Source organism: Ranitomeya variabilis, chromosome 6, assembly GCF_051348905.1.
Source record: "Ranitomeya variabilis isolate aRanVar5 chromosome 6, aRanVar5.hap1, whole genome shotgun sequence".
NCBI classification, from domain to species: domain Eukaryota; kingdom Metazoa; phylum Chordata; class Amphibia; order Anura; family Dendrobatidae; genus Ranitomeya; species Ranitomeya variabilis.
In genome coordinates, this window is record NC_135237.1 from 427,597,989 (window position 1) to 427,613,990 (window position 16,002).

Genomic DNA, 16,002 nt, shown 5'->3' on the forward strand with positions numbered 1-16,002 from the left:
ACATGACCTGATTCTTCAGGCTTAAGTAGATCCTGTTCGTGACGCCAAGTCTGCGGCGCGCCCCCACACCGCCGCAGGGCCGAGGGGTACCCGGAGCCGGGCCTCTAGTTCTCAGTCTCGGGGTTGTCACGGTGGCTAGACCCGGTCCGTGGCCCTGTCCGTCAGTGGGGGACGTCCAGTGTAATAGGTAGTAGTAATGGTAGCGATGGAGCGGTGTGGTTGTGGGGTGTAAGTCGCGGTAAATAACGAGGACACCAGGTTGCAGTCTCTTTACCTCTTTACTGGAGATCTCTGAGTCCTCAGTCCAGAACACGGTTCACCAGGCTACGCAAGTCCGGCCGGTCCAATGGCACCTCCAGAGTTCTCCTCTCAGGTGGAAATCTGTGCCTTCCTTCTAGCGCTATGTGTTGTAGTCCTTCCCTGCTGTGCTCACGGAAAGTAACCCCACAACGGTTGTGTCTGTTTCTTAAGTTCCCTCACAACTCGATTTGATGTTCCTCTGTAATCCACCCCTTCCCTGTATTCAGGTTGGAATGGCACCCGTTTGTCAGGTAGGCCTGGAGTTCTTCCGGGACCCTAGAGTCGCCCCTCTCCCGCAATTGCCCCCCAAGACTTCATAGGTGATATGTGGTAGACAGCCCGCCTGAGACCGACTGTCCTGCCGCTGTTTGGAGTATGGCTTGAAGCTGTATTCTAATCCACTCCCTCGGCGTTCCGGCCACCGGTATTGCGCCTCAGCAGGGTGCTGCCTCTTTCAACAAAACCCCTGCTGGTATTCTCCTTCTGCTTGATCTCGTTTCTCACTCAGCACAATCTATCTCGCTTCTAGTCCTTTCTTGAGTCCCGCCGCTTCCAGGAGCCTGCGCGGACCCGTTACGTTCTTTCAATGCCAAGCCTCTGCCAGGATCCCACCCCTGGCAGAGACCCTACAGTCTCTCCCTTCACAACACCCCCTGCCACAGGGTGTTGCTCCGTTCAATCCCGTCAGCGTTCTATCTAACTTCCTGCCTGACCCCCAGTTTACCCACTATGGTGGGGAGTGGCCTAATGAATAGCACCCTTAGCTCCCCCCGGAGGCCCAGCTGTGAAACATATTGGTGTCTGTGATACCTGATTGGAGGAACTCCTTCGGTGCCATCGAACGTACCATGGCTCCCCTTAGTGGCAGAGCCACAGTACTGCAACGACCAGAACTCTGGGGCGCTGCACTTTGCTCTTAGACATTCTTGTATGTTTTTAGGTATGTTTTGGATCATTATCCTGTTGGATGATCCATGAACTTTCTGACTCTGGGCAGCACATTTCTCTCCATATGCTTTGATAGTCTTGAGATTTCATTGTATCATTCACAGACTCAAGACACTCTGTGCCACATGCAGCAAAGCAACCCCAAAACATAACTAAGCCTCCTCCATGTTTCACAAAAGTTACAATATTCTTTGTATACTTCATTTTTGCAGCTGTGAACATAGAGCTGATATGACTTGCCAAAAAACGCCACTTTTGTCTCATACAGGTGCTTCTCACAAAATTAGAATATCATCAAAAAGTTAATTTAAGTTCTTCAATACAAAACGTGAAACTCATATATTATATGAATTCATTACAGAGTGATCTATTTCAAGTGTTTATCCTGGGTCCTGTGGCTTGCAAAACAGAGGGAAAAAAAACTATGCAAATTGATTAAATAGCCAAACAATGCAAATTAATCTGATCACATCTTCCCCTTGACCTCTGGATGCTGGCTTGAAAAACAACAATTGTGAGCTATATAAAGGGAATATGCCTCTGTAAAAATATATCCAAATATCCAAGAGATCCAGAAATCCAAAGAACCACAGACTCTTTACACAAACACAACCAGGAACACTCTACAGGATAGTTGCCACATCATGGCTCCATCTCGAGGGACACAGATTTGTAATTCTACAGGATGCCAGATTAGGGAGCCACGGCCCTAGCTGAAAGAATACAGATGCACTCCATTGCTCATTACTGAACCCATGGATAAGTTTGAGGAGGTCAGGATTTGGACATACCAGTCACCTAAGCACCATGGATACATTTGGGAAAGCCAGGATTGGGACCTACTGGTTACCTGGCTCCACGGAGATGTTCGGAAAAGCCAGGTTGTGACCTCTCCTGTCACCGGGCCTTGTACCGCAATGATCTGTCAGCTTCCTAACCTTGTTGTTACGTCCTCTTTGTGCATGCCACAGGTGTTGGTATTTGGCCCTGGAAGCTCTGAAGTTGTAACAAGGTGGCCTGGTGCAGTAGTCCCAGCCAAGTCAACTTAGAAAACAGTTAGTGAGCACCCCGGGTACCTTGTACAGAGATGGATCCGATTAACACAATTCACAGGCACGGTCTATAGTCCAACAGGGCACAAACCTTTTAATAATAGAAAACAATGAAAGAAGATTACAACACAAGCTTTCTACTCTTTTCCTGACACTGTCCACAGCCGTACCCACAACAGCCACGGTAGCAGAGATTTAACAAGTAGTCCTTCACACTGGAATCTGAAAGCTTAAAGTCCCTTCAGCAAGGGCCCTTCCAGAGTCCTAGGGCCCATGTTGCAGTCCTTGAATCCTTAGTCTTTAATCCTTGGTTCAGGGCGGCAGATCCTCTCCCTCATGGGAGTCTGGCAATGTCCCTTTTGTGCCCGGGACAGCAGATCCTCTCCCTCCTGGGAGTCTGGTAATGCCCTGGCTGAAAACCATACTCCTGTCCAGGTCAACGTGGCCAGGCTACTGACTGGAGCACCAGCTTCCTGCCTCCTTTTGCTACTGCTGGCCCAGCCCACATCCTAAACTCCTTCCTTTCCCTAACTCTAACACAGCAATAAAGACATAGAACGTAGACAATTTAAAGGGGAACTTCCCACAATGAAAGGATACAGACACATTTACATATGATTGTGCATGGCAAATACATCAATATGAGGCAGTTCAATGGAATTACAAGGCACATACAGTAAGAACAATGTTTATACAGTATATAAAGAACATGTTTATATCAAGTGCTCGGGGCCACAAAGGAAGGAGAGAGGGAGCACTGAGGTCCTCCGCCACCTTCTTACAAAATCACAGCTTCTCTTATCTTTACAAGTCAGTGGAAGGGCGAGACTCTGTAAATTTGCACCATCTTGGGTAATGTGGTGGGACTATTCTATGTGTTATTTACCTGTTTTGTGGTTCAATAAAGTATTGCCACACCGTTTTATCCTCACCCTTTGTTGTCTGAGTAGTATTAGGCCCACAGTAAAAAGAGTGTGGGCGTTCGGTGGGATGATCCCTGGTCCATGAGGTTTTGGCTAGCGGACTAGAGCACCCGCTGACCTCCTGTGTCTCCGCAGCTATGTATGGCAGAAAACTAACACTGCATATCACCCTGAAAACACCATCATCTGTCAAACACAGTGGGAGGCAGCATCACGCTGTGGGGATGATTTTCTTCAGCAGGGACAGGGAAGCTGGTTGGAGTTGATAGGAATATAGATGGAGATTAATACAGGGAAATCCTGGAAGAAAAGTTGTTAGTAGCTGCAAAAGCTTTGAGACTAGGACATAGGTTCACCTTCCAGCAGGACAACGACTCTAAACACACTGCCAGAGCTAAAATGGAATGGCCCAATCAAAATCCAGACCCAAGTCCCATTGAGAATCTGTGGCAAGACTTGAAAATTGCTCTTCACAGACACTCTCCATCCAATCTCATTGCGCTAGAGCTAGTTTGATAAGAAAAATGGACCAATATCAGCCTCTATATGTGCAAAGCTGGTAGAAATATACCCCAAAAGACTTGCAGAAGTAATTGCAGTGAAAGGTGAGCCTACAATCCTACAAAGTATTGACTCAGGGAGGCTATATACAAATGTACATCACAATTTTCAGATTTATACTTATACACTTCACAAATACTAGCTATTTTGTGTTGATATATCACATACTGTAAAATACATTTAAGTTTGGCTGTAACAAAAAAAATGTGGAAAAGTTCACGGGGTATGAAAACTTTTTCAAAGCAATGTATATAGCAAATGACTGAAAAAACTTTGATATGCATCTAAGGGTTCGTGCACAGGACCGATTTTTCCATACAAGTGTTATCTGTGGGTTTCATGGACAGCATTTGTATCTGAGATTTTATGGGGCTGGGCATGTTTTCGTTTTTTTCTTCGGACAGAGCGGTCTGCGGAAAAGATTGGAGACATGTCTGATTTTGATCCGAGTTTCGAATCAAAATTGTCAATGCTAGTCTATAGGTCCATGAAAAATATCCAACTGCACTCGGATTACATTCGAGTGCAGAACGATTTTCACAGACTAAGAGAATGGAGAAGGTGGAGAAACTTTTTCTCTTTCTCTCCCCATGCCCAAGAAAAACTGGTGTCAATCTGATCAAAACTCTGATCAGAGTAATAGGACCGTTTTTCTCAGATGTGGAGGAAACAGTAGTGTGAACCTACCCTATTAAGATATAAAAACAGGAACCTAATAAAGACATAAGAACCTAAAATAAATATGCACACAGCTGAAAAACATCAATTTTCAGGATGAAAATGGTACAATTTTTAAAATAATTGTGTGAATAAGGCCTATCACAGTGTGATGACTTGTCCAGTGGAAGGGGGCCAACTAAATGCTCACTGTGCTTCTCTGGACAATCATTCTTCTAGATGTCTCAACCAGTCTGAAAAGTCTTCATCAGAAAAGATAACTTTTCAGAATGTACTTAGACTGCAATAGTGCAGTAGACTGCTAAAGTTTCTGTAAGCCAATGTGCAGGACTAATCAGCAACTACTGAAAACGTTTAGCTACAGCTATTGCTGCTCAAGGGGATCTCACCAGATACTGAAAGCAAAGGTTCACATATTTTTACCATTTACAGACAGAACCTCTGTGAAAATCTGATGTGGTTTTAGGACAAATTTATGAAGAAATATAAAACATTCTAAAGCAGGGGTGTCAAACTGCATTCCTCGAGGGCCTCAAACCATGCGTGTTTTCAAGATTTCCTTCTCATTGCACAAGGTGCTGGAATCATTCTGTGCAGGTGATTAAATGATCACCTGTGCAATACAAGGAAATCCTGAAAACATGACCTGTTTGCAGCCCTCGAGGAATGCAGTTTGACACCCCTGTTCTAAAGGGTTCACACCACTGTATGTGAGGAAGGTGTCTAGCAATAATTAGAACCATTAACTAGCCACAAAGATCGCTTGACATCACATTTCATACAGAGCATATTGTAATTAAAATAAAGACTAAAAAGATTAGAGAATAGAAATGGAAAAAGATGTGCAGGACAGTAAGTTAAAGGGAATCTGATACCCCCAGGATGATTTTGATCTATTATTATGGGCATACAGGTAATAGAATGGGTTAAACCAGTCTTACCTTTATACCTCATCGCTGCGCTGTAGATCTTGAGAGATTAATTTATAATGTTATATGTTAATGATTTCTTCCAGGCTCCGAGTCGTGCGGTTCCTGGAAGAAATCACTGCCTCCTGACTTCATTATAATGGTACCCTGGCCCCTGCGCAGAAGATCAATGCAGACACTGCCCATACAATGGTGGACAGAGTTTGCATAACCGCACGTGTGCATGGGGCATGTGCTGGATAAAAGCGCCGATGATGAGAGGCGGGTACCAGTATAATGAAGTCAGGAGGTAGTGATTTCTTCTCCACTCTACGTCTTTTATCATGAGTATTTAGACCATCAACATTTCAAGTTATTTTAACCAAATCTATGGAGATGAACAACATAAATAAAACATGCCATTTTTTTTTAAGTCAATGAAAATAAACCCATATATGAGTTTGTTATATTCTTAATTGTACGGATCCAAAAAAAAAAGGTAGTGTAGTTTTTATTGTGTGTTTAACTCTATACAACAAAACGGAAGTGTATTTTGTTCTAATTCCACCTCACAATTACATTTTTGACTGTCTTTCAGTACATTATAAAAAAAATGAAATCTAGAAACTACAACTCATTTTGCAAAAAAACAAGCCTTCATATGGTCCTCAATATGACTATAATAATAATAATCTTTATTTATTTAGCACCAACCTATTCTGCAGCGCTTTACAGTTTGGGTGTGGTGGAGTTTGATGGAGAATTATGTACAGATAAATAGTGAATGGGCTATATATAAAAAGGACTTCATTAAAATATACACAAACACTTAGTATATTATTTATAATTAATTTTTAAATTAAAGTGTGCCTTATTCCAAGTTGTAGTAGATAAAGAGTTTTAGTATGAAACAGGTACCACAAACATGAACATAAAGAAGCACTCCCATGAAAATTGTTATCCTCCTAATATATCGCAATCATATAATATAGCATTTAATAGGTGAGTAGTAGTTATTTTATTATTTTAAACAATTTGTGCTCTTGGCCAAATTTTGGAAATCATTAACAATTTACTTAATTAACCAAAGGCAGCAACCAATTCCAGTTGTAACAGAGGAACAAACACTCTTGTCAAGGAGAAATCACTATTGTGAAGCCTAATTTTAGCAGACATTTTTCATAATCTGGATCATGGAGCGTCCATGTCTCATCCTCTCCCAGGTCCCTATGTGAATTATCTGTGACCACTACAGCTAAGTGTGTTAGAAGATGAGATTTTGTGGTCACTGAGAAAGCAAGTGGTGTCATGACTGACAGATGCAGACATTTGAACATAATTCGTAGAATAATGGGGCATCACACAGAAGAAATTCATGTTTCATGACATGCTGCTTAAGTCAGTGTGAAGTATGGTTTATATATTGCACAAAGTCAGAAAATACAATTATTATTCCTTTATCACAATAAAACTTTACATTTCTGAAACATTTTTACTAAAGCATCGCGGAAGATTTTATGGCACAAAGGATATATGATCGGATTCACTGATGAATTAATCCATAAAATCCAGCATGTAACTTGGTTCCAATAAGATGCAACACAGTCATCATGACAAGCTGCACGGATAATCTGGAGAAGAGTATATGGCGCCCAACATATCCCGAATACACAAACTAAAACTGTCAGAGACTGAGCAACCTTCTTATCTCTGGAGAGCTTCATAGCTTGGGCGCAGCTTTCTGAAGCAGAGATGTCAATACTTAGGGATGGCTGAGATACATTTCTACATTCTTGTCTTCTTCCTTCTCTGCCACTAGATATAATATTTAGCCCTGAACAGGTCCCACTCTGATCTGGTGGATGAGTAATTGATGGTGTAACCGCTTGGTGTTTTTTCCTGCTCCTCTTTTTAATGTTCCAATATATACTCAGATTAAAGAATGTAATGCATATCAATGGAAGAAAGAAATCAAAAGTGGATGCTCCAAGAAGAAAGTGCCAGCTGTAATAATAACCAGCAACACACATGCCATCTGGGATTAGAGGGTCACCATTTACATAGTCCCATAAAATAATAGCAGGACTGTATAGAAGGAAGGAGAGTACCCAAACGACAGCCATCTTAACTGCAGTCTGACTATGGTTCCTCTGTTGAGAGCGATATACAACCTAAAGAAAATGAGTGACAATGAGATTACAATCAATTTATACATTTAAAGATACAGTGTAGATATTAAATTAAGAGATGCAATCAGGGATGTAACTATAGTGGGTTCAGGGGTTACAGATGTAGAAGGGAAGGCCGGGCTGCCAGAGCTGCTGAAGCGCTGAGTCCGGAACCGCTGGGGTCGAACCTCCGGTTCCTGGGGGGGAACGAGATTGCAGCCAGAGCAAGCCAGCAACCAGAGTGAAAGGGGCGTGGCCAGTCAGTGTGAGGTAAAATGGGTTGTGTGGCAATGGAAGCGGGCTTCCTGCCAGTACACTGATGAGGAACAGACCGCAAACACAACAGGCCACAGCGTGAAGAGAAAGGGCGATATAGTGAGGGACTCACCGAAACCGGCAGGGAGCGTGCAATCGACGGAGCATCGCAGTACAGATGTCTGGGTGTTGGCCAATATCCAGAGAGGCACATTCCGGGTAAAACATTGAAGCGCAGCCCTTCAGGTCACAGCAGCTGCTTAAGGAGACCCGTGCCGAGAGGAATCTTGTGGGGAGCTCTACTCTCTTACTCCATAAATATATGTAGGGGCTGAGCGGGTAGAACCGAAGACCACCCGCTGTCGCCAGAAGAAGGACTATGTGCTAGGCGAGGACACCAGCAGACATTACACCGAACACCGCTGACATTCCGAGATCCACAGGGCCTTCAGAGAGTGACAGGCTACAGCGTCATGATGAGTGGAACCGCTCACAAGAGACTGTTTAGTTAACCAATGTTTATTCAGTTTTTACCTTTGTACTCTTTATTTACCCTACTATCTCCCTGTGAGGTGTTTTTTCAATGTTAAATAATTAATATAGTTTATCCCTGCTCTGCAGCATCTGTGTTACTGCATCCCAGTGCCTGCTTATTACATTTGGCATAGTCAGCAGAATGCAGTCCGGGTATACAGATGCTGCAGACCAGAGTTGCGCATGAGTTTGTTTGGTCGTCTCCAGCGAGAAGGGGAGACGGTGACGCAATATATCAACGCATTGTAGGAGGTACATGTGCACATTACAAAAAGGGAAGATGTGGGAATCATGGGAGTGGGGCCTTCTGATAGGATTTTGAGGGATCAATTTGTGTCGGGTCTTAGGGATGCACCGTTGAAAAAGGCTTTGCGAGAACGCTTGCACAGTAGCCCACGCATGACACTTAGAGGTGGGGGCACAGGTGCGCGTAAGAGAGCAGGAGCAGGGGGTGACGGCTCTGGCAGGGATGGTCCGTAAATATGAAGTACTTACTCCACCTGCAGCAGAGCCAGAGTGGGCCCAAGAGATGCGGAGAGAATGGACCAGTCTAAGGAGAGACTCTGTTCCGGCTCAAGAGCCACCGAGGGAAGATTCCTTAATCTGAGAAAGAAATGTTACAGGATCTTGCCTTTTTACCAGGCCTCATCAGGCAGTGATACCTCTTGGTGCTGAAGGGGGACTGACGTGTTTCAATTGTGGGAAGACTGGACATTACGCTCAAGGCTGTGTGAGCCGGAGACGGCCCCCACCGAGGCAGCCGTTAAACTAGTAGGCTCTGTGGCTGAGGGACGCAACCTGGAGCTAGGAAGACGGAAGAAGGGGAAGTCCCGAAAATATAGTTTCTGCAATCCCTTCAGTTTGGACCGAAGTGAATGGGCGAGCTGTTTACTGCTTGATTGACACCGGATCACAAGTGACTACTCTGCTGGGAGCCTACTTCAGACGACACTTTCCAGAGGTCTTGCGACCAGAGTGGGGACCAGTAATAAGACTAACAGCAGCCAATCAGTTGCCCATTCCGGTCGCAGGAGTGGTCTGGATGGAGATTAAAGTATGCGGGAAGGATGTAGGCTGCAAGGGGGTTGTGTTGGTCACAGGAAATGCCGGTTGAGTACCCATAATAACTCTGGGGATGAATGTGCTGAAGGAGATGGGACAACTACTGATTAGTGAGCTGCAGGGACCTTTCTTGAACCATTGGAGCCCATGAACCCCCCCAAAGGAGGGTATTTCAGAAGCTAATCCGAGCAGCTCAAGCCCAGGAAACTTCAGAAGATGGAAGAGTCTTGGGAAAGGTGATGGTGCCGGCAGCTGCAAAGATTACTTTACCGCCAAGCCAAACAGTGCTCACGTTGCCATTGCGAGTTTGTACTCCTCTAGAGGGAGTGGAGGAGCAGATAGAGCCAGCAGCGATGGACCAAATGCCCCCTGGTTTGCTCGTCACTTGAACATTTGCCACAGTTGAAGATGGCAACATTGTAGTGCGGTGTATCAACCTGGGGACCGACAGTATCACTCTTTTATAGTGATACTTTTTAGAGTGAGATGGCCCAGATTCTGGGCACGATAGTGAGAAGCAAATGCCACCCGAAGTAGTACATCTGGCCATTGTGCAAGGGGATTTCTTGACTCTAGCAGTTACAGTCACATCGGAATCTCTGCCTGGCAGCCAGAAAGAAGGTCACAAAATCTTAGATAAGATGCAGGTAGAATTGACGGGACTGTCACCTCAACAAGTGCAGCAAGTAGAAGACGTACTGGAGCGCTATCAGTAAGGTTTTGCCCGCCATGAAGATGACATTGGTTGCACTCAGACCGTCACTCATAAAATTCCTACCCGGAGTGCCGCACCAATCAAAGAGAGCTATCGCCAAATGCCTCCCCAGATGTACAGGGAGGTAAAGGAGATGCTGGCTCATATGCTGCAAAGTGGAGTAATACGAGAAAGTCAGCGTCCATGGGCAGCTCCCATTGTGCTAGTCTGGAAAAAAGTTGGGACTCTGCGGTTCTGTATCGATTATAGACTGCTGAACGCCTGCACTGTGCGGGACTCTTATCCATTACCCCGAATTGAGGAGTTCCTCTCTGCCCTGGGATGGGGGAAGTATTTTTCCACACTCGTTCTGGCCAGCGGGTACTGGCATGTGCCAATGGCAGAACATGACCGGCCAAAAACAGCATTTGTACTGCCCATGGGACTGTTTGAGTTCAATCACATGCCCTTTGGTCTGACTAATGTTCCAGGGACATTCCAGTGCTTAATGGAGCGATGTTTGAGAAATTTAAATTTTGAGGCTACCTTGATGACATCATCGTCTACACGTCCACCTTTGAGGAGCACCTACAGTGGCTAAAATAAGTGTTGAGCCAGTTACAGAATCATGGCCTGAAGGTGAAGCCACAGAAATGTCATCTTTTTCGTAAGCAAATTGAGTATTTGGGGCACGTATTGTGTCAAGTGAAGGAGTAAGACCTGCATGAGAGAAAGTGGTGGGCGGTCCAAGACTGGCCCACTCCTGAGATGGTGAAAGATGTACAGGCTTTCCGAGTACTTACTGGCTATTACCGGCTATTTGTGAAAAACTTCGTATAGCGAACCCCTTGCTGGAAGTGCTGAAGGGACTGTCATCCGGCTCGAAGAACCAGACCATCCAGTGGGGAGACCGGCAAGAAGAATCCTTTCGAGCCTTGAAAATGGCCCTCACTGAAGCACCCATACTTGCTTATGCCGATTTTTCACAGCCATTCATCCTTCACACTGACGGGAGTCTACATGGCCTGGGAGCAGTCCTGTCACAAGGAGAAAAAGAGCTGGAGATAGCCTACACGAGCCAGTCCCTGCATGATTCAAAGCGAAATCCGGACAATTATAGCTCCTTCAAGTTGGAGCTGCTGGCCCTGGTATGGGTCATGACTGAGAAGTTCACGGACTACTTATCCGGATAAGAGGTTCTGGTGAGAACAGACAACAACCATTAAGCCCACCTAGAGAATGCAAAGAAAGGGGCCCTTGAGCAAAAATGGGTGGCCCGCATAGTGAAGTATCGATACAAGATTGTCTACCGATCTAAGGCCGAGAATACTCATGCTGCCGCCCTCTCCAGGGTCGACACACGAACGTCTTGGCTGTGACCAAGATGAGGAGCTTGAGGCGGAGGAGATTCCTGGATTCCGAAACCTGTCCACCTCGTGGGTGGCGACGCAGGGACAGATCAAGGAAGAATCTGAAGATCAGATACTGGGGTGGTCCCGAGATGACTGGATCCAACTCCAACAGATGGACAAGGAGACTCCTCAACTGTGACAGTGGGTGGTATTGAAGCAACTTCCTAGTCAAAGGGAGAGGAACGCACTGTCCTCAGGCACCCTGTGAATTGTAGGACAATGGGAACAAATGTTTGAGAGATGGATTGTTATATCGGAAGGTGCAACTGTTGCAAGAAGAGGGAGTCTCTTGGCAATTTATGCTCCAGTAGCAGTTGATCAAGATGGTGGCCACTGAGGCTCATGAGCGAAGGGCTCACTTTGGTGCAGAGAAAACGTTCTGGTGGCTACATAGATTGGTGTATCACCCACGACTGAGGAATGCGGTGTAAGATGCTTGCCAACAGTGCAGAAGCTGTGGCTGGCTAAACCCCCAGAATAGTGGGCCCCAACACAGACCATTGTGTCCCCCGCCCCTTTGGAAGTCTTGATGATTGAGTACCTGACTGTAGGACTAGCGCATCTTGGCTATGAACATTGTCTGGTGACGAGTTGACGACCAATCTCTTCACCAAATTTGCTGTGGTAACTCCAACTAATGATCACACCGCCGAATCAGCTGCACAGACTATCTGTTGAGATTTCATCTGTGTGTACGGCTGCCCGAAAATAATCCACTCCGATCAAGGCGCCTGCTTCCACGGGCGAGTTATGAAAGAACTACACCATTTGCACCGAATTGGGAAGTCCCGAACTACTCACTATCACCCTCAAATGAATGGGATCTGTGAGCGCTTCAATCTAACATTAATCCAGATGTTACGCACTTTGGAAGAAGACCGGATGATACAATGGCCTGAGTTTGAGCAGAGCTGGGGAGGGTGTACAACAACCGAGTGCACAGGACGACTGGGTTCATGCTGTACAACTTGTTGTTCAGGCGAAAGAGATTACAGAGCTGGAACTGGACCCAGGGGAGAACTACCCACGGTTGGGGATGTCCTCTTGGGTTAAGGAACATCGGCACCGATTGCAGACTCTAAGTCGACTGGTGCAGACTGCAGATGAAGTTTCAGGAACTTAAACACCATGAAGCACCACCTATTCGCAGGACTGCTCTGAGACCCAGGGACCAAGTCTTGGTCCGGAATAAGCGGCCCCGGGGAAAATTGGAAAGCCGGTGGGAGCAGACCCCACACCAAGTGACACGACGAGTTGGTCCCCATGGTCCGGTGTACGAAGTTCAGCCTGAACAAGAGGAAGGAGCACCCACTAGAGTAGTCCATTGTAAAATGTTGCGGCCCTGCTTGTCCAAAGAACCCAAAAATGGAGGAGAGTTGTCAAAAGCCAGGGAGGTGCTCCCAGCTCCAGTCCTCAACTTCGATGAAGAAGAGGGAGTGTTAGCTTCATGACAAGCCTCAATGATGTGCCGCCTACTTCCCCTGGGAGATGAACACTGAGTTGCCCACATTGGAAATCGCTAATGCAGCAGACCCAACGAGTCAGAGCATCTCTTTACCACCCACAAATCAGCCCGAACTACGTCGGTCAGAGCGAACCACAGCTGGAGTGCCTCCCGCCCGTTACAAGCAGGATCAATTTATCTGGCAAAGAATTATCCAAGAAGTCGAAAGGACGTCTTATAGACACTTCTCCTTTACTAACCCCTGGGCTTGATGTCACCTGACAATACAAAGGTGACATCAACCCCAACCCTATCACCCCACTTGCCACTGCACCAGGTCAAGTGGGAAGAGCAGAAGATAAGTGGCAGTTTTGGTGCATCTTATGGATGCACCATTTCTGGGGCAGCTGAGAGCTGATATTTTTATTCTGAGATGGGGTCAATATCCATGGTCCCCTCTTAGGTTATTAACGTCAGCCTGCAGCTGTCTGCCTAGCCTTTGCTGGTTATTTAATTATAGGGGGACCCTGCATCTTTTTTGGGGGGTCCCCCATTTTAGTAACTAGTAAAGGCTTAGTGTACAGCTGTGCGCTAATATTAATAGCCTGGGAAGATGCATGGGAATTACCCCCTCCCCAGGCTATAAATACCTGCACCCAGTGTGCACTTTCCCTCTGCTGCTTAATAAAATTTGAGCGATGCTACACCATTTTTTTTTCAGAAAATGTATTCAGTACTACAATACATGAACAGTAAGCTACACAAGCACTGTACTAAGTATATATGTCAATGACATCTTTATATCTATCTATTGTATGTGTATATATCTATTCTATCTATTCTACTTTGTTGGGTCATGCTGTGATTTTACTGTTCGAAGCAGAAGAAATGTCAGGTTTTTAAGGACATAAGAGTGTAAAAATCGGACAGCACTTGAATGGTTCGAGTGTGGAGCGTGGGAACTTTTCAGAATATTTTCTCAAGCTTGAGTTCATATGAGTTCATCCAGCAGAGGGCGCATCACCGCGACTCGAGGTAACTACAGTACATTCCCCTGCATTCCATTCATTCACCAAGTTTTACAGTCAGGAGCACAGCTGCATTAGCAGAGCTCCTGGGTGTAAAATGATTTAACCCCTTCAGATGGATTTACAGCGTGGGACAAGACTGAACGACGGAAGGTATGGAATATTGTTGTTTGTTTTTTTTAACTTTATTTCAGGTGACTAGGGTCTTCAGGTGGATTAAGAGTATAATAAAATATTAACACACCATGTGTCTTTATTTCATTAAAATATTTTTTAATAATGTGTGTTTTAATAACTATTTCGTATTGGATTAATAATGGATAGGTGTCATAATTGACGCCTCTCCATTATTAACCTGGCTTAATGTCACCTTACATTAGCAAGGTGACATTAACCCTTCATTACCCCATATCCCACCGCTACACGGGAGTGGGAAGAGAGAGGCTAAGTGCCAAAATAGGCGCATCTTACAGATGTGCCTTTTCTGGGGTGGCTGGGGGCAGATGTTTTTAGCCAGGGGGGTCCTATAACTATGGTCCCTCTCTAGGCTATTAATATCTGCCCTCAGTCACTGGCTTTCCCACTCTGGTGGAGAAAATTGCGCGGGAGCCCACACCAATTTTTTCCGGGATTTAACCCTTTAATTTAATAGCTAGAGACCCCAAATTTTTACACAGAGACACTTGTTACATTAGTAAAGAGGAATATGTAATAAAAGAAGGGATATGAGATGGTTTACTGTATGTAAACCATGTCTCACATCCTGTCGGGTTTGTGAAAGAGATAGCAAAAGCCGGCAATTGAATTACCGGCTTTTCTGCTATCTAGCGCTGAATTAAATATAAATATATATATATATATATATATATATATATATATATATATATATATATATATATATATATATATATGTGTGTGTCTCACTGACATATATATATATATATATATACCCCTATTCTATGTGTACACATTTATTCTACCTATTCTATTCTGTCAGTGTGATTTTACTGTACCCTGTGGTCGGCGCTCATAGCAAGCCTGCATTTCTGCTGCATAGCAGCGATCTACTGATCGCTCCCATGTAGCAGAGGCGATCGAGTTGTGCCAGCTTCTAGCCTCCTATGGAGACTATTGAAGCATGGCAAAAGTTAAAAAAAATAAAAAAAATGTGAAAAAAAAAAATATAAAAGTTTAAATCACCCCCCTTTCGCCCCATTCAAAATAAATCAATAAAAAAAAAATCAAACCTACACATATTTGGTATTGTCGTGTTCAGAATCTCCCGGTCTATCAATAAAAAAAGGGTTAACCAGATCGCTAAACGGCGTAGAGAGAAAAAAATTAGAAACGCCAGAATTACGTTTTTTTCGTTGCCACGACATTGAATTAAAATGCAATAACGGGCGATCAAAAGAACTTATCTGCATCCAAATGGTATCATTAAAATCGCCAGCTCTGCATGCAAAAAATAAGCCCTCAACTGACCCCAGATCATAAAAAATGGAGACACTACGGGTATCGGAAAATGGCGCAATTTTTTTTTTTTTTAGCAAAGTTTGGATTTTTTTTTCACCACTTACATAAAAAATAACCTAGACATGTTAGGTGTCTATGAATTCATAATGACCTGGAGAATCATAATGGCAGGTTAGTTTTAGCATTTAGTGAACCTAGCAAAAAAGCCAAACAAAAAACAAGTGTGGGATTACACTTTTTGTGCAATTTCACCGCACTTGGATTTTTTTTCCCATTTTCTAGTACATGACATGCTAAAACCAATGATGTCGTTCAAAAGTACAACTTTTTTCACAAAAAATAAGCCCTCACATGGTCATATTGATGGAAAAATAAAAAAGTTATGGCTCTGGGAAGGAGGGGAGCGAAAAACGAACACGGAAAAACGAAAAATCCCAAGGTCATTAAGGGGTTAAAAGGACCCTGTTACCAGGTTTTCCTTATATAAACTAAAAGCATCTTTAAGTCTTCTTACGCATAACTCCAGCAATCTGTTTATAAATTCCCTACTACCTTGTAG

The 16,002-nt window shown here is 44.5% G+C and overlaps 1 protein-coding gene across 1 annotated transcript in view; it reads right to left on the reverse strand.

Annotated features, from left to right (window-relative positions):
- Positions 1–6,830: 6,830 nt before the first annotated feature.
- LOC143783302 (histamine H3 receptor-like) overlaps positions 6,831–16,002 on the reverse strand; it is a 35,266-nt gene continuing 26,094 nt past the window's right edge. The window contains exon 3 of the mRNA XM_077271707.1: positions 6,831–7,541. Within this exon, the coding sequence (XP_077127822.1) occupies positions 6,831–7,541 (711 nt within the window). The remainder of the gene's footprint in view (positions 7,542–16,002) is intronic.